The 19,312-nt window shown below is 40.4% G+C and overlaps 1 protein-coding gene across 1 annotated transcript in view; it reads right to left on the bottom strand.

The window, feature by feature from the left end:
* EIF2S2 (eukaryotic translation initiation factor 2 subunit beta) overlaps nt 1-19,312 on the bottom strand; it is a gene marked incomplete in the record, with an annotated part of 541,218 nt that overhangs the window by 429,059 nt on the left and 92,847 nt on the right. Inside the window, 1 exon segment of the mRNA XM_044090251.1 lies at nt 11,698-11,830. Coding sequence (XP_043946186.1) covers nt 11,698-11,830 — 133 coding nt within the window.

The raw sequence follows: 19,312 nt of genomic DNA, 5'->3' as shown, positions 1-19,312 counted from the left end.
TTTGGGGGGGGGGCAGGGTCTATGGTTATGTTAAGATTTTACACAACTATTCTATGTCCTTTTATTCCCATGTTGCAGTATTCATAACACGAAGAGAGAATACAATAGTTTGAGTGGCAAAAGGGGATAGGAGCACAATGAGTCATGAAGCCATGCAGAACTTGGGTCCGGATCCAGAGCAGGATTTGCCAGAGCGAGTTCAGCTTGTAGTGTTTTGTAAATGTATGAACAGTATCAAGTAGCTGCTTCCAGGATAAAAGTAGTGTCGAGACGTTTATAGAAGGCCCCCAGAGGAAGCTACTGCTCTAGTAGAATGGGTCTTAACAGAGGAAGAGTCCCCCCCCCCCCCGAGAGATGTAGCAAAAAATAAATTGCCCTAGAGATCCAAGATGAAATAGTCCATTTAGAAACAGGTTTTCCCAGCACCCTGGCATAAAAGGAAAGCAGTTGCTCAGACTTTCTAATGGATTTGGTCTTACCCAAGTACAATCTAAGTTGTCTGTGTGCGGCATTCTTTCACTGGAGTTTAGAGAAGGGAAGAGAGTTACGTGACAAGTCAAATCACTTTTAGCATGAAGGAAGGGTTGGGTAGGAAGAGATACCCTTTCCTTGTGGAAAACCAAAGGATTGTGAAGCCATTAAAGCTTGGCGTTCAGAAACTTTCCTAGCAGAAGTGATGGCTACCAATAAAACAGTTTTCCCAGTGCAAACGTTTAGGGAAGCTGAGGATGCAGGCTCAAAGGGAGTCTGAATGAGTTTTTTCCAAAACAAAATTTAAGTCCCAGGGAGGAGGAACAGGTTTCCTGGTAGGCCTGATGTGAAGGATGCCTTTTAAGAACAGCTTAACCTCTAATCTAGAAATTAAGGGGGGGGGGGGGGGGAGTCATACGTGCAGAAATGATTGATAAATGGGCTTTAAACTGAAGAATAAGCCAGTCCAGCCTTGAGCAGCTCACACAAATAAGAACTAGGGGAATATCCACTGAAAATGGATCTACAGTCGCTTAAGACATCTGATTGAGAACCTCTTCCACTTGGACAAATAGGATCTCCCTAAATTGGATTTTGCCTCCTGCAGGACTAGAAGCATGCCTGAAAAGGAATCTGAGAAAAAAATGCCTGGATCCCTTGTCTTGTGCGAGTAGATCCCCCCCAGGAGGCAACTTGTGATAGATTGTCCTTGGATAACTGCAGAAGAGGGAACCAATGCTGTCTTTGCCAAAAGGGGGTCACCAACAAGATTTTTGGGTTGTCCTTCTGAATCGTTAGTAGGACTTGAATTAGTGGGAAGGGGGGAATGCACAGAGAAACATCCCCTTCCACAAGAATGATAGGGCATCCACCTTCCAAGCCAGAGGGTGTTGAGACATTGGCACAAAACTTTGTAAGGTGTCTGTTCATTGGGGAGGCAAAGATCTATTTGAGGCGTACCCCACTGGTGAAGAATGTCCAGAAACACATCACTGTGGATCATCCATTCGTCGGCTTGTGTCATTCACCTCCTCAGTGTGTCTAAGAACATTTTGAGCTGAAAGGATGTAAACAGCTATCAAAGTTACCCTTGCTTGAAAAGCAATCTCCCTTGTTTGGACTGCTAATCTGCTGAGGACATAAAACTTTGTTCACAGGCTGTGCCTGAAAAAGTCATTTGTTTCAGTGTTCTACCCCAGTTATTAAACAAAATAAAATATTCCTAAAATAATAGGCGTAGACTCTTGAGAGGGTAAAAGAGTAATAACAGGCCTAATAGTGTATAATTATATAAACATTTAACTGAAAATGAGGCATTTATAAACTTTGATTAACCCTGATATGTCTTTTGGGGGTGAAATTTCTTCTGAAAACATGAGTTTTTAATGTTTTGAATTTTATTCATATATAGTGCAATGAAAAAGTATTTGCCCCCTTCCTGATTTTTTATTTTTTTTGCACGTTTGTCCCACATAAATGTTTCAGATCAAACAACTGTAAACATTAGACAAAGTTAACCCAAGTAAACACAAAATGTAGTTTTTAAGTGATGACTTTAAGGGAAAAAAACTATCCAAACCTACATGGCCCTATATGGAAAAGTAATCGTCCCTTAAACCTAATAACTGGCTGTGCCAAAATTAGCAGCAACTGCAATTAAGCATTTGCGATAACTGGCAAGGAGTTTTTCACATCGCTGTTGAGGAATTTTGGCCCACTCTTTGTAGAATTTTTTAATTCAGCCATATTGGAGGGCTTCCGAGCATGAACCGCCTCCATCTCAATTGGATTCAAGTCCAGACTTTGACTAGGCTACTCCAAAACCTTCATTTTTTTTTTAAGCCATTCAGAAGTGGACTTGCTGGTGTGTGTTTTGGATCATTGTTCTGCAGCAGAACCCAAGTGCGCGTCAACTTGAGGTCACAAACTGATGGCCAAACATTCTCCTTCAGGAATTTTTGGTAGAGATCAGAATTCATAATTCAATCACAGCACGATGTTCAGGTCCAGAAGTAGCGAAGCAGCCCCAGACCATCACACTACAACCACGTTTATTTGTTGGCATGATGTTCCTTTTCTGAAATGCTGTTACATTTATGCCAGATGTAACGGGATGCACACCTCCCAAAAAGTTCAACTTCTGTTGCATCAATCCACAGAATATTTTCCCAAAAGTCTTGGGGACCATCAAGATGTTTTTTGGCAAAAGTGAGACGAGCCTTTATGTTATTTTTGGTCAGCAGTGGTTTTCGCCTTGGAACTCTACCATGCATGCCATTTTTGCCCAGTCTCTTTCTTATGGTTGAGTCATGAACACAGACCTTAACTGAGGCAAGTGGGGCCTGCAGTTCTTTAGATGTTGCTCTGGGTTCTTTTGAGACCTCTTGGATGAGTAGTCACTGCGCTCTTGGGGTAATTTTTGTAATCTGGCCACTTCTGGGAAGATTCATCACTGTTCCATGTTTTCCCCACTTGTGGATAATGGCTTTCACAGTGGTTCGCTGGAGTCCCAAAGCTTCAGATAAGGCTTTGTAACCTTTTCCAGACTGATAGATGTCAACTACTTTGTTTCTCATCTTTTCCGGAATTTCTTTAGATCGAGACAGGTCTTCCTTTTTGGGATCTTTTGGTCTACTTCACTTTGCCTGACAGGTTCTATTTAAGTGATCTCTTCATTCAACAGGTCTGGCAGTAATCAGGCCTGGGTGTGGCTAGTGAAATCGAACTTAGCTTTTCCCAAAAATGTGATTAATCAGTTACTTCATGATTTAACAAGGGGGGCAATTACTTTTTCACACAGAGCCATGTAGATTAGGATAATTTTTTCCTTAAATAAAATCTGCATTTTGTGTTTACCTGGGTTATCTTTGTCTAATATTTAAATTTGTTTGATGATCTGAAACATTTAAGTTTGACAAGCCTGCAAAAAAAAAAAAAAAAAAAAAAAAAAATCAGGAAGGAGCAAATACTTTTTCACTGCACTGTAGGTATGCGAGTGTGACATACACAAAGTAGCATTTTTAAAGTGCAGACCAATTACAGATTAAATTGTTTTGTATGGTTTGAGCAGATAAGTGATTTAACAGGATATGTAACTGCACTTAAATGAAAAGGCTTATTGGTTTTGTTTAAAATAAACATCTTTGCTTATAATTTAAGAGAAATGTGTGTTATTTTAGAGGTACAATAAGATATATATAACACCAAGATGAAACAATCTTGCTTCTCAACAGCATTTGAAGTTATTTCAAGCTATGTTAGACCAGCAGCCTTTTTCATTAGTAACTTAAGTGAATAAAGAATTACTCAAGACTTTCTTTGACGGGGTAATGAAAGTCATCCCTCTCCAGTTTTGTACCTCATTGTCTTAAGCACTCTGTTGCATTGCTTATCTGTACTCATACATATTCACCTAGTACTGTTATTCCACTGGTTTGATGGACAGCTATGCTAAGAAAACTGTCCAAAACATGGATAAAGTTAAATGTCGCCAGTCTAAAATATTTAAACGTTATGAACAGCCAGACAGTAAAAGATGTGCTGTTTTTTCCAAGTTAAAAATACCCTTCTGTCTTTACTGGTTTTAAAGTAACTTGCCAGGCTTATAGGTAAAATAATCTGCAGGTCACCCATTTCCTGTGCTGCTCAGCAGTCTTTGTTTTAATCAACAGCTGCAATGTGCAGTTGAATGCATCAGAAGAATTACTCTAATGCTTGTCTTGGCATTCATGTTTTCATGTGCTCTTGAGTTTGATTCTTGTGGTTACCAAATGCTTGTACATTACTTCACTGTATTAACACTTACCAAATAAGAACAGTGTGTGTAAGTGCTAACTGTGCTAAAAAAATTCAATAATCAGTACTAAAAATGTTTATTTTGTTTTATGATTTATGAGGGATATTTTAGGTGTAGCTTTAACTAGTTTTACAGTGCAGTAATTATTCCTCATTACAGTAACTCCATTTACTGACAACACTAAGATTCAGTACAATTAATTTCAAAATAGAAACGTTAACTCATTAATACTGTACCCCCAATTCATTATGGTTTTCCTATTTATAAAAGTTCCTAAATTCACTTTTAATACCTTCAAACTGTTCAACACTGGTGCTATTGTTGCCATTTTTTTTTTACATCCTGCATGTGTCATGGTTGTTGCACAAAGATTTACATTTATTGCTTCAGCTTTAGCGGCAGAAAACTCATTCTTTTCCTTGAATAATTTAAAATGACCAGGGCTCACACTTTATCCAAACACTATTGTTTGGAATTTCTCTGTCAAGACAGTCTTTCTATACTGCACAGCTTATGAACAAGCTGACTGCAACTACATCTAGAAATGTTACTGTCCCCCTTTACAAGGCCCTCATTAGGTCAATAATTTTGCATAATACCCACTTTGGCATGCATCTGCCCAAACACATGCAACAACTGGAATGCCCAGAGATACCTTACTAAAAGGATACAAGTCATAAACAGCATGTCTTGCATGGACCACCTCAAAGCCTTATGACTATACTTGGTATCATACATAGTGCTAAAAGGTGGCCCATGTGCGGCATAGAAGACATCTTCCGACCCAATACTGATGGGCCTACTGAACATCAGCAAGTCAAATTACATCAGAAACAGTCAATCCAGTTATCTAAACTGGATGCACCCCATGACTGCCCCTCATGCCAGTAATGGATAGAGGCAGTTCCTAAAAGCTGCATCCCTTACATAAGTCCCCACCAAATATCCATGGTATGATCAGTTATACTCACCAGGACTAATATAACCAGGACTGCAACAGTGAATACACTAACATCTACATTTATGTTAAGTGTACACAACTGTACTATGTTCTTCGTATTTCACTGTTGCAGTCATTACATTTGGGTCGATTCCCAAAGCTATGGTTGGGAAGGAGGAGTTTAGATAGCATTAGGGCCAGCTGTAAGGCCCTGCAAGACTCCAGTGGCAAAGCCAGCTCTGGATTTAGAGGAAACTGGCAAATGATAATGCTTGGTGAAAGTATGTACAGAACTCCATGTTGCAGCTTCTGGGATGTCCCTGGTAGGAACACCTCTGAGAATGGCTGTAGACGTAGATGCAGCCCTGGTGGAGCGAGGTCTGATCCCCTGGGGAATAGGTTTTTCATGGTGCTTATAGCAGAAATGAATGTAATGGCTTATCCATTTAGAAATGGTTCTTTTTGAAATAGCCTTCCCCTCTGCCCCTGCAGCAAATGCTACCTCTGCCCCTGCAGCAAATGCTACCAGCAGTTCAGATTTTCTTTGAGGTTTAGTCCTGGCCAAGTAGAATCTAAAGTAGTCTGTGCACATCCAAGGAATGCAGAATCCATTTCCCTTTGTTCTGTGGACTGGGAAAGGTGGTTGGCAAATGAATGGACTGATTAAGAGCCACACTGGATACCACCTTGGACGTAAAGGTTGGATTTGTTCCGAGTGACACCCTGTCCGCATGAAAGATGATGAAAGGCTCCACTGCCATAAGGGCCTGTAATTCAGATACCCTTCTAGCTGAAGTGACTGCTAAAAGGAAAGCTGTTTTCCAAGAAAGAAATTTTAAGTCTGCAGTAGCAGCTGGCTCGAAAGGAGGTAGAGTGAGTTTCTCCAATACAAAGTTAAGGTCCCAGGCTGGGGTTGGAGCTCTCTTGGGCGGTCTCAAACTTCTGGCCCCTCTGACGTACTGCTTGAGCAGTGGATGAGAGAAGAGGGGAGGTTCTTGTGTGTTATAATGAGCTGAAATGAATGAGGCGTGGATATTAATGGAGGAAAAAGACAGGCCCTTGTGAAGCATCTCAGTTAAGTATTGTAAAATCTGAGGTAAATTGGGCGTTGCTCTGCTCATCCCTTGTGATTGGTTCCAGGCACAGAAACTTTTCCATTTTTCGGCATAAGATTTTCTAGTACTAGGCCTCCTGGGCCTCTAAGATGACATCCATCACAGGTTTGCTGAGGGATGGTAAGGGAGAGTTGAAGTAATTAGCCAGGAAGCAAGGTTCAGTTTTGGAAGCGGAGGGTGCAGAATCTGGTTCTCCTGCTGAGACAGCAGGGAAGGAGTTTGAGGCAGGTGCCATGGAGATCTGACACTGCGCAGGAGGGGGTACCAGTGTTGGCGCGGCCAGTCTGGAGCAATCAAAATCATCCTTGGTTTGTCCTGTTTGACTTTTAGTAGTACTTTGGAGAGCAGAGGCAGAGGGGGCAAGGCATACACTGATAAGATTTTCCAGCTGAAGGACACAGCATCCACTTTCCAGGCTTGTTTGTGGGTAGCCCTTGTGCAAAATTTGTCCAATTGGTAGTTCTGGGGTGAGGCAAACAGGTCTTTATCTGGACTCCCCCATTCGCTTGTCAACATGCTGAAAATCCTTGGTTCCAGTTTCCACTTGTGTGGATCCATGAGGTTTCTGCTTAGTCTGTCTGCTAGTGTATTTAATTTTCCTGGCAGGAATGGAGTCTGTAGATTCACTTGGTAGCTCAATGCTATGTTCCACAATGCCATGGCTAGTCTGCAGAGGGGGTAAGAATGTGTACCCCCCCCCCTGCTTGTTTATGTACCACATAACTGTGGTGTTGTCCTTTACCATTAGTTGTCCTGGAAGAATGTGGTAATAACCGTAGTGTTGTCCTCCTTTACCATTAGTTGTCCTGGAAGAATGTGGCCCTTGAAGGCTGTCCAAGCATTCTGTACAGCTAACATTTCTTTTTGATTGATATGCAGGTGCATTTGACTTTGGTTCCATTTGCCCTGAATGCACTTCCCTGCCAGGTGAGCCCCCCATGCATAGTCTGATGCATCTGTTAGGGTTTGGGCAGCATGAGGTGGTGTGAAAGGTAGTCCCTTGTTTTGGTGTCAGGCCTCTGCCCACCAAAGGAAACTCTAGGCGCAGGCAAGAGTATGACAGGAATCATTGTTTCTAGGCTGTGAGAATGTCGACTCAGTCGGCTTTTTAGATACCACTGTAGTTTCCTCATATGCAGTCTTGCATATGGAATTAGAAGAATGCAGGAGGCCATGAACCCCAAGGATTGCAGTATTCGTTTTGCAGATAGCAGGGTTTTTCTGGCTACTTGTTTGAAGTAGGTTGTCAAATGAATTTGCTTTTCAGGCATGAGGTAAGCCATCTGGGAAGTTGTATTCAAGCTTACTCCCAGGAATGTAATTTGTTGACAGGGTACCAGTTGGAATTTCTTTTTGTTTATGGTGTATCCCAGACAAGCTGGAACCATTTTTACAAACACCAGATGATTCAAAAGCATGTCTTGGCTTTCTGCCTGAATTAGACAATCATCCAGGTATGGGTATATTTGAATACTTCTTTTCCTGCAAAATGCAATAACTGGAGCTAGGCACTTTGGCTTATCTACTACGCCCAGGGTATTCACAAAGGGCAGTGCAGGGAACAGATAGTGTGTGTAGCCTGCTTTGAAGCATAGGTATCTTCTGCAAGATTCCCTGATTGGGATGTGCAGGTATGCTTCTTTTAAATCTAGTGTTGCCAACCAGACGTCTTTGCCTAGCAAATGAAGTAACTGAAGAGTCGGCATCTTGAATTTTGGAATCTCCAGAAAGGTATTTAGAGTAGACAGGCCCAGGAATGGATGCCATGATTTGACTTTTCTGGGTACCAAGAAAAGTCTGGAGTAGAAACCAGGAAAAGTCTGCAGTAGAAACCTTGTCCCTTTTCCTCTCTTGGTACCAGTTGAATAGCCCCCATGTTTGAGAAAAAGTACTTGCTTTTGAGCCTCTGCCCACTGATTTGGGGGTAGGTCCGGCCACCCACTTGGCATTGGCAACGTGTGGAAGTAAAATCTGTAACCCTGGGACACTATTTAAAACCCATTTGTCCTGGGTAATGCGTTCCCAGTTCTTTGCATGAAGAGCAATCTTTCCCCCCCAAAGGGGCAGTCAGAAGATAAGTGCTTGGAAATTTTAAAAGGAAGTCATTGAGACAGTTTACCATAGGGGGGTGTCTTGTTACTCCAAGACTTGGAAGTGGAAGCCCCCCCACTGCTTAGTTCTGCGAGTCCCCTGGGACTGAAACCTGGGTTTTTTGCTGTGTCTGGGTTTGGCTTGAGAAGACCTGGAAGGGGCTGGAAAGGAGCAATTCGTAGAAGGCCAGTGCCTACTAAATCTGCTGCAAAAGCGCCTCACTGAGTACCGGCAAACTGGCGAATGGCTTAAGGAGAAGCGTCGTTGGCAGTTTTGGACCACGGCGGCCTGTCTTGGTCTTTATCTTTGCTTTTTTTTCAGAATTCCGGTAGTCTGATGGCTAACGGACAACATTTATGGATAATTAAACAGAGACCCGAAATATTTAGAGGCAAAAATATACAGACTATGGATAGTGAGCTGATTAAATAAAGTACAAAACCTACAACAAGGTACGTCGTGGTCAGGGTCTAGACAAGGAATACAGTACGAATGAAAATCTTTATGAGGTATTTGCTTTCCACAAGTAATGCAATTAACTTTTACTGACATCGGAAGGAGCAAGAAAAAGTTTTCCCAACGGGATACTTAGCTTTTAGTTGAAGATTTTGGTTCTGAAATTCAAACGAAAATTTCAGGAGTCGGACGACCGGCACTTGCGAACTGCTGCTGCTTCGGGAACCACACGGCAAGAAAGACTGATGTAATGGCGTTGGCTGCATGCATGTTTTATACCCCTGACGTCATGGAAGAAACCAACGCAGGACCCAAGACTTTGTTAATCAGGCCGACTGAGGGCAACCTGCAAGCAGATTACCCTAATGTAATGACTGCAACAGTGAAATACGAAGAACATATAATTATGGACCTGAAATGATGACATAGGAAACCTCCATACACTGGACCCAACCCAATTCAGCTTTGTCAAGGGCAGGTCACGCCTAATGAATCTCGTCGATTGCTTTGAGAAAGTCACAAAGGCCATGGATAGGGGTAAAACAGTACATACCGCCTACTTCAACCTGGTCAAGGCTGTTGACAGAATTCCCCACTCTGGTATTATAAACTCTCAAAACTGAGCATAAATCCTTATGTCACCAGACTGATAGCTAACTGGCTCACGGAAAGGACACGTGGTTAAAGTGGGTGAATCCAGATCCAGCAAGAGGCCAGTTACTAGTGGTGTGCCACAACATTCAGTACTGGGATCACTCCTGTTCGGGACATACTTTTCTGAAGTCAAGACAAATGTATAAGACCTCTGGATGAGGAAGTCTGCAGACGACTGCAAGCTGGAGGCAATCACTGAATCCCCCAATGATGTAGATATCCTTCAGGAGGGTCTACATCAGATAAATGATTGGTGCCAAAACCATGGCCTAAAGCTAAATGCAAAAAAAATCCACCATCATACCCTTTGGGAAAGTCAAATACCCCTGTAAATTACATCAATAGTATAGCCCTTTAGAGAAGAGACAGAGGTGAAAGAACATAGGACAGTAGCCTGAACTTTGATTGCCACGTGTCCACAATGAGGAAATCCTTTGCTGAGACAACTTAAGTAACGGTATGGCATGCAGACCCAAGTAAATTATAGTCCCTCTGCACTTAGCCCTCATTGGACCAATAATCTAACGCAGTGTGACATTTGGTATGTACTTGACTAGGTACTTAGAGCAGCTGGAGTGACCTCAGAAGCTCCTCACAAAGAAAACACATTAAGAATGCGGAGAGACTAAAAGCCCTATCCCTTTCCTCTCTCTTGTAGACTATTAAGGGGGGACCTATGCCTGACCTACAAGGCACTCAAATCTAGTCCAAATGGAGCTGCTATACATCCACAAGTCAAACAGCAGTAGGGTCACCTCATCTAGGGATCAAAACTTCATCAGCAATTCAAACAAAATATGCTGGAGAGACAATGTGTATCAGAGATTGCCCCTTATTTGGAACAGGCTTTCTATTCACAATAATCAGAACTATTCCCTGGCCCTTCTCAAATGCAATTTGGATCAATGGATGGGCAATTGCAAATTCACACGTGAAGTAGTGCCTATGCCCCTTAAGGACAGGAATAATTTAACATACTCAATGCACAGGCACAGATCCGTGCCATCCACTTGCCTCTAGGTTCCATATATTGGGTAAAATCAGGTTATAATGGCTAAACTTGAAAGGGCACTTAAGCCATTAGCCTAGTAACCTCCTATGAACCTGTGACTGCTGTCTACTTGCCCTGCATTTCATTCAATGACAATATACACTAAACAAAATAATGCATTTTTTTCAGTTTCTACAATTGCCATGCCTTTTCTTTCAATCTCCTTTCTTTTCTTCTTAGATGTACTGTTTTCTTCATTCATACATAAATTACATCTGCAGTTAATTTGTATGGTTTTGTTGCATTTTTCATTACTTTTAGTCTTCAATTATATATACTCATCACCAAAGGCCTTGCTACTAACACCTTCCACATGGGAAGTTTTGCCCTCCCACTTCCCTTTTACATATTAAACTTCAGACCACTTCCCTTTCAGTCAACTTAAAAGCACTTCTGGTCTAACTAAACAGCGGCATGGGATCTTCATATTTTCATAATTAAGGTATAAAAATGCTTAGGAAAGAGAGTTACAAAAGTGGTAGGCACAAGGTGTCTTGTGTAAAATTTGTATAAAAAATTAAAGGCTACTTGCACTGTGAAAATATGTAGTGTTGTATGACAAATAAGTGGATGCGAGTAAAGATGCAGGGATATGCAAGTATAGTATGAGAATGAACAAGTTCTTGAAGACATGTTTTCTTAAGGTGTGAGAAGATCACATGCTAACTGCACGAATCAACATGCCTTGTCTGAATGGCCGTGCTGGCTCTAAAGTTAGAACACGGCCATTGGCTTGTATTTGAAGGCTCAAGTAGTGGTTGCAGGTTTTTTTTTTGCTCCTACCCTCAACACTCAGACGTAAATATAATGCCTATTTGGCTAGATGATACAAACATACATGTGTGTGTGAGCGAGCTAGGGTGTACGCATTTATATGAAGCGTATATAATGTGTACTCAAAGACACTGCTAGTCTTTTTACACTGTGGATTCGCAGTGCCCAATTCAACAAAAACTAGATTCAAAAATGCACCTTCAATGACATCATCAAATGCCACAGGACATCGCACATACTGCAGAATAGGACATATGAACAATCACTCATTAATGACAATACAAAGTACATGAAAAATCACCAACATTATTTTAGTTTCAAGACAAAAAATTAAATATTCACTGTTTACCAAAATCTTTTTCTAATGAGTCATCTTCATCTGGGAATTTCACTTTGGTTGACTTTTTCTTCTTTTTGCCAAAGTTGATCATATCATCATCGGCTTCTCCTTGCTCCGAGTGCTCACTCTCAATTTTTAGTTCCTACAAAAAGTAAACATTGTCATTTACAGTCAAAGCTCCAAATGTTTTAAGTGCATTACACATTCACCCATTAAAAAGCTTCAAGGTAAAGTAACAGCAATCACTTTGCAAAATTGTAAACCTGCAATGAAACAGCATGCTTAAACTATAAAAGAAACTGCTTTCTACAAGGCAACCAAACAAATCAGAAACACACAACTAATTTCCACTGCAACACATGTTCTTTAGCTGTAAGACTCCGGAGCCATTGGGAAAGATATAAAATCATCCAATCCTTCCACTTCCACAAAGACAAAAGACAATTAGCCTCCTATCAAAGAAACTGTTAATGCTGAAGGTCTGCAAAATGCAATGATTTGGACACATTCCATTTGGCTCATACAACATTAACTACTACGTTCATATTACTGTGTTAATAAAATGTTACTGAATGTAAAGTACCAGCAGCAGTGATGCTAAGCAACTACATACAGTGAACCAGGTAAGATGAAAAGGTCAGGTGTGGCCAGAGATCTGCGCTTTTGTAAGTATCCCAATGGTGCAGAGGGGATTCAGGAAATGTTGAATGAGGTGCATAAACTATTTGATCATGCAGGAGTGGAGCTTATGAAAATGATTGAATACAACGGTCATACAATTCAGCTGTTAGCCAGTGAACTGGAACAGCAAAATGAGTTTAAGAAGGACTTGCTCTGAGAATTATCAGTCCAATTTCAACAATATGTTGGCTGGCATTGAACAGAGTTGCAGTAATATTTTCCAGAGGAAAGTTAAATTGAAAAGGGGCTGTGACGAATACAATAAAGGCAAGGCGTACCCTTGCTCAGCTAGTTGGCATGGCAACGAAGTGAGCTTTACCAATCAGGAAAGCGAATCGAATGAGGAAGTGACGTCGCCACCAAGCAGTAATCAGCAACGGCAGACTGATTCCCCTTTAGATGGCGGCCCCAGGAGAACTGAGAGAGAGAGAGAAGGGGCAAGGCATATATTCAACGGAGAACGATGGCAGGAGATTTGTGGAGCAGGGAGCGAGGCAGGACTACAAATATCATTAGCAGAATTATCAGCCAAGGAGACATTAATGGGCTCCCTGGGTGAAGTAAGTCTATACTTTGAGGCAGAGTCTGCAAAAAGATTGGACTATGGACAAATTAATGAGCACATTGATGGTAGGGGTGTAAAACGGACACAATATTAGTAAATATGAACTGAACAGGGACGTTTTGTGTGCTAACAGAGGACATTGTTTCACTTAGTAATAGACAAGTGGACAACAATGATGTTTATAATGAAAATGTACAAGTTGAATTTGATGGTTTGTTTGATGTCTTATTAGATATGGAATACAAAGGCAACCAGAGCAACCCTGACATTATCAACATTCCGCTGGGTGATTATAAGATATATAATTACTCTAAAAGGTCCTTGGGCGTTATTGCATGCTGACTTATCTAAAGGCTTCACTTTTGTGCCAGGTAGACGTGGGGTTTTGTCTGACACCTTGACTGACAAAGTTGTTCACACGGAAGATGAACCTAAAAATGTGGAGCCATGGAAATATATGGGCCGGGTTTAAAAAGGAGAGGAGAAGTCGGATGAGATCCCATCCCATTATACCAATAGGTAACTTCAAGTGTGTAGATGTGCAATATGCAAACACATCATGGAAACTGAAGTAGGTCATGTATAAAAGGGACTAGGGTGCAAGTTTATGGGCACTAATTGCTCAAGTCACAATGTGGTCTACATGGCTAAATGTGAGCACTGCCTAGCATTTTATGTAGGAAAGACTAGTAGGCATTTTAAAGACAGGGTGTACGAGCATTTATTGTATACTAGAAGAGGGAAAGCCACTAATGCTTTGGCTAGACACATTTCTGCACATCAGGGACATTCCTTTAGTTTTTTTGTTTTGCAACAATTGGTTAAGGATGTGCAAGGCAGGGTTTTAGACGTGCATCTTGACATTTGTGAATTAAAGTGGCAACTGCATCTGGATGCAACTAATTTCCCGGGTATAAATGACAATGAGAGTATTTCTGCTTTGTTAAAATTGAAATATATCTTAGGGTAGGGTACCCTAGTTTTTCAAGGAGTTGTTTCACATTTTAACGCATATAATTTTGTAAATCATTTTTATTGTGCCATTTCATGGTATTATTGTGATGTCATTAATTAATGTGCAATTAAGATTGTTAATTGCAGAGGGTGTGGGTATTTAATGGATGTGATTTTGGCATTATGTTGTTAGTAGGGAGGGCGTGGGTATTTAATGGTTGTGATTTTTGCATTATGTTGTTCTGAGGAAGTCCTAATAGTGTTTGGATGAAAGCGCTTAACCTTTTGGTAAAGACTGCTTTTTGGTGGACAATAAATGCTTGGAATTCAGTCAGTGTGTGTGGATACTGTAAGATGAAAAGATTTCAGAACACGTAGGACATGGAGCAAAGTGAAGAAGAGCTATGTAGTCTTGGAAGACTAGCACAGGCTAAGAATCAAAGTTTGCAATGGTCAGCTGTTGTGGGCTGATGTCAAGTGTGGCAGGCAGCAAAATGCAAAGCAGCATGACAAACTAGATGTTATCTACCAACAAAAGAATAACCAAATCAAAATTAGAGGAAAAGTCAAAACCTTCCAAAAGGCCTACAATTTGTTTACCAGGGTAGTACAATAATCCCAACTAACCAATTACAAGCAGAGTCCCAGTAAAATAATTAAACAGTAAATCACAGATATAATGCAGAATTGTAGTAAATCTTCTAAAAATGTCTAATATATTAGAGTAACCTTCACAAAATGCATCTGATAAGCAAAATGTTGAGCAGAGTCTGAAGAAAGAAAATGAATAACAATGTGACAGAGGAGGATATTAGCAGTGGAAAAAAGGTGTCCACAGTAAAGCATCTACACTGATATTTCTTACAGTGATAGGATTTGAACTGTGCTCTGAATTTAAAGGAGGATGATAGATCTTTCAACCAAGAAGGTAAGAATCGCCATTATTTTGACAGCAACTATATTAATGCTACTTCAGTAAAAGAAAGTTTCAACTCAGGACTAATTACCCACCAAATATCTCATTCAATATTTTAATAAACTAGTACAGGAATTCAGAGAATGTTTTAACAATTGCAATTCAAAACATTTAAGACACATTATCCAAATTTGACTTAAAAGCCACAACCAAGTCAGACAATGTATTTTACTTATTCATCTTTAGAAAAGCAAAGCATACACTAGGGTTTTGCTTAAGCTCATTGTATTTGTCATTTCAGCTCATGTCATGGCACACCACTCACAAATTCATACTAATCCCTTAAAGGCTTGAAATACTAGCAAAACGCACATTATCCTTTAACAGGCAACCAGCCAAGTTATGACAGTCTTTATGAGAAAGAAAATACAATCTAGTGTAAACAGCAGGACAAGTACATTACTCTGTTTCCTGGAAAAGGAAGGAAACTTTTTACTGAACTTAAAAACGAGGGATGAAAAATCTGACTTCCCCTGAATCAATTAACTCCTTTCATCTGCCTTTTTTTTTTTTTTTAGGACCTCAGCAGAAGAGGGCTCCAATCAGCATCTTTCTGCAGGGAAGAATGCAAAATATCAGCTTTAACATCTTCTGGTATGTTTGAAAACGTAGTGAAGAAAATCTCACAAACTGAATCAGTAGCAGCAACTCAGGCAACAGCATCAACTTGAACCATAACAGCAATTTAAAAGGGTTTGGTCATCTGAAAAGTAGATACAATTAAAGAATTTAAAGAAGTTTAAACCTCAGAAGTATCAAGGTTAGCAGCTCAACAGAAGTCAGGTTAGCATATGAGCCTGGCAATTAAAAACAAAGTTAATTCAGCAGAAGAATTAACTCTTCCCAAAGCTGTTATATCCTTGTCAAAAGGAATGCAATTCAGCAGCAGACATGAATATAGATATCAAAGGGGTGATATGTCAGACTTTCTGCAGGCAGGGGGCTGACTGCCAGGAAAAAACAAGCTGTTAAAACATTTTCAAAGGCAAACGCTAAAGGAACAGCATTAGGTTAAGGAAACACCAGTCAACAAATCATGACTCTTTCTACCTGGACATAGGGATTTCATTCTGTCCCCATTGAAACAATTCTCCCGTTCTATTAAGTGTCAGAAAAATAATTCTACTGGAATGAAATCTGAAGCAACTAATTCCCTGGAATATTCAGCATGAGAAATATAGTTGCGCAACTGCACTTGTTGCTGTAACAGTAGATATGACTGAATTACTGTAGTTGCCTTAGCTATATAGTTATATCCTACAAAGATTTGGCTAATTATCCAAAGCCTTCGGCTCCTTCCACACATGCACCCAGGCTGCTGGTGTTACAAGGTGCCATGGGAGAAAGACAGCAGCCTACGTACCAAAATCCTCATGACTTTCTTGCCAACCATAGAGGGAGGCTTTTGTCCTGACGAGGAGAGTTAAGATGGATTCAAAAGAAATTGATGCTATCGACGGTAAAATACAATAATACATTGAGAATGGATGGAGGGTGGTGCGTCTGCAGCAGTGATTTAAACTGAATATGTACTGTTATGCCAAGTGCACTTGCGCTACTATACTTTTTTCATTAGTAAATCACTGCTGCAGTACACTTGGCAATATGGGTAGACTCCCAAAGGTCATATAGTCTAGGAGGAGGCAGGCTGAGGGTGCAGGAGCCCCTAGACAGCTACCCTAACAAAGTCAAGAAAATTAATTTACTAACGCTACATACAGAGTACCAAGCAGCCTCCTCTAGAATGCTTCTAGACTCTACCTCTCTCCAATAAGTGAAGGCTCTAGCAGAATGACAGTTAACCCTGCCTGAAGAGTCTTGTCATGGTGGGAATAGCAAAAAGCAATAGCAAGGAACAACCATCTGTAAATAGTTTGCTTTGATATGGATTGTTCCTTTCATTCCCTTCATATGAAACAGCTGTTCAGCTTTCCTAAAGGATTAAGTTTTGTCACAATAATACCACAGTTGCTTATGCACACATTTAGACAAGGAATCCTTTAGGTTCTGGAAAGAACATGGCTTGATTCAAAGTAAACTCTGAAACTATCCAAGCTTGAATGAGGGGTTATAATTAAAGCGATCCTCTCTCTATGGAAAGCCAAACAGTGTTCATTCATCAAGAGAGCTTCTAACTCATGATGTTCTTGCAGAAGCGACAGCAATAAGCAACAGTTTTCAAAATCGTGAGACAAAAATCAGCCAGATTAACTGGTTCAAAGGAAGGCACAGTTAACTTTTTGAGCATAATTAAGATACTGCCACCTGTTCCACCGATGGTCTTACATGCAAAACCCACTTCAAGAGCAGATTAAACAAAGATTAAGAAAGGGGTAAATCCATGAGAAGACATTCTGAAATGGATGCAAGGATGAACCTTGACAATGATGTAACACAGAAGAGAGGATAGCAACCTTAAAATCAGTGGTACAAAAAACAGGAAAGGGCCCAGGATCTTAGTGCTGCACAAACCTTTCATTTATTAACACAATATCTCTTGGTAGCAAGTTTTTTTCTAGTCTCCTTTAACATCTTCTGCACATCCTCAGGAAAAAAAAAGGTGCCTAGAAGTTATCAAAATTGCATCACCCAGGCAGTCAGCTGTAGCTATTCAAGACTGAGGTGTATCAAACTCCATGTGTTGTGCGAGTAGATCAAATATATGTGGAAGCTTGTGTTAACAGCCCTTGGAAAATTTCAAAACAAAAAAAAAAAAAAAAACATGAGTAGGCCAGAAGAGTCTCACCACAATCTTTCTGAATGAATAGATATCCATGGAAAAGGGAGGAAAAAAACAAAAACATTTCAGTGCAAGAGAATGAAAAAAGCATCAGTCTTCCAGGCTTACCTGCAAGTCGTCCTGCAACAGAACTGTTTCAGTTGTTTCTTCTCAAGTAGATCTCGCTGTCTCCTTTCAGGAGTTCCCCACGAATGGATCAAGCTCTGGAAGACTCATGTTCAATTTCACTCGTGAGGGTGGGCCTTGGTCCTTCTGGAATGCAAGCAGCTTGAAGGATTAGACGGTGCTGAATTTAACCTCCCAGGCAACCACAGACAGCCTGCACAGATGCTCCCTATTTATGTACGACACCACTGTGGTATTGTCTGTAATCACCTGCAAAGGGCTTCGCAACTGCAGATGACGAGATTTTAGAGCATGAACAGCAGATAATCACATTCAAACGGATGCGCTTTGGCCTGCCATCTGTCACGTTTACCCCCATGGACATAACTCTCTGCAAAATCTGCAACATCTGGGATAGGAGAGAGAGAACAGGAGACCTGGATTCAGAGATAACTTGGTCTCTAAACCAATGTAACGCTTCACAAAGCCCAATACTGGAATCTGAAAAATTAATGGGCAAGAATGTTGGGTCTAGAGTCTTGGGTACCACAGAATTTTACTCATATGTAACCTGGCAAGAGGTATGAGAATCATACATGCCACGAACCCTAGAATCCTGAGAAACTCTCAAATAGTTCCATTTACAGTTACACTTTTTTTTTTTATAGAGGAAAGAATGCCTTTTGCATTACCGTATCCACAACACATTCCAGAAATACAGTCCTGTCAGAAGGAAGAGAATTTTTAAAAATGGATCTGGAATCCTAGACTGATGGAGATTCCTTACCCATGTTGAGACACTGACACTTGAAGACTCTGCAAAAATAAGTCAGTCATCTAAATAAGGGAAAAGGTGAATGACACACATTCTGCGATGGGCTATCACAGGAGCTACAAACTTTATTTGAACACACTGAGCAGTAGATAACCCAAAGGGTAATTCAGACAACTGATAATGCAATCCAAACACAGAAAACCTCAAATCTTTCTAAAGTCTATGGCAAAAGGAATTGCAATAAGCATCTTTCAAATTCAGAGTTACAAAAAATACTCAAGTACTTAATTCTAAATTTGCGCTATTTTCTATATTATTTAAGCAAACTCATTTTAATCATCCTTAAGCTCTTGGGGCTAGTATTTAATACAAATGGACTACTGCATTGTTGCTTAGCTAAAAATGGTACCCACTATTTACAATAAAGAAATAAACTGTAGGGCCACATCTTCAAAACTGCTTCAACCAACTAATAGTTTAAAAAAAATCAGCTGGAAAACAAAAACAAGTAACTGAAAGCCCCTAACCTTCCTCAGGGTGGTGGTCATACTACCAAAGCAAAACAAACAAATGTAAAATATGTGGAGGGATTCCCAAAAAGGAAGGCAAGCTTTCCCACTATCTCTAACCATTATGAACTGTTAATCCATTTGCCTGAGGCTATCCAATGCCAAAGGGGAAGATGGAAAAAGTCAACTGCAAAATAAGAACAAACAAGTAACTGAAAGCTCTCAGCCTTCCTCGGGGTAATGATAGTACTACAAGAGTGAAGTAGCTTTATAACCAAACACTGTACAATATAATTAACTTGAAATGCTCTGAAGTAGC

Source organism: Protopterus annectens, chromosome 12.part0 (assembly GCF_019279795.1).
Source record: "Protopterus annectens isolate FY-2018-M chromosome 12.part0, PAN1.0, whole genome shotgun sequence".
NCBI lineage: Eukaryota > Metazoa > Chordata > Ceratodontiformes > Protopteridae > Protopterus > Protopterus annectens.
Note: the sequence above shows the minus strand (reverse complement) of the source record. Positions and strands in the feature narration are given on the sequence as shown.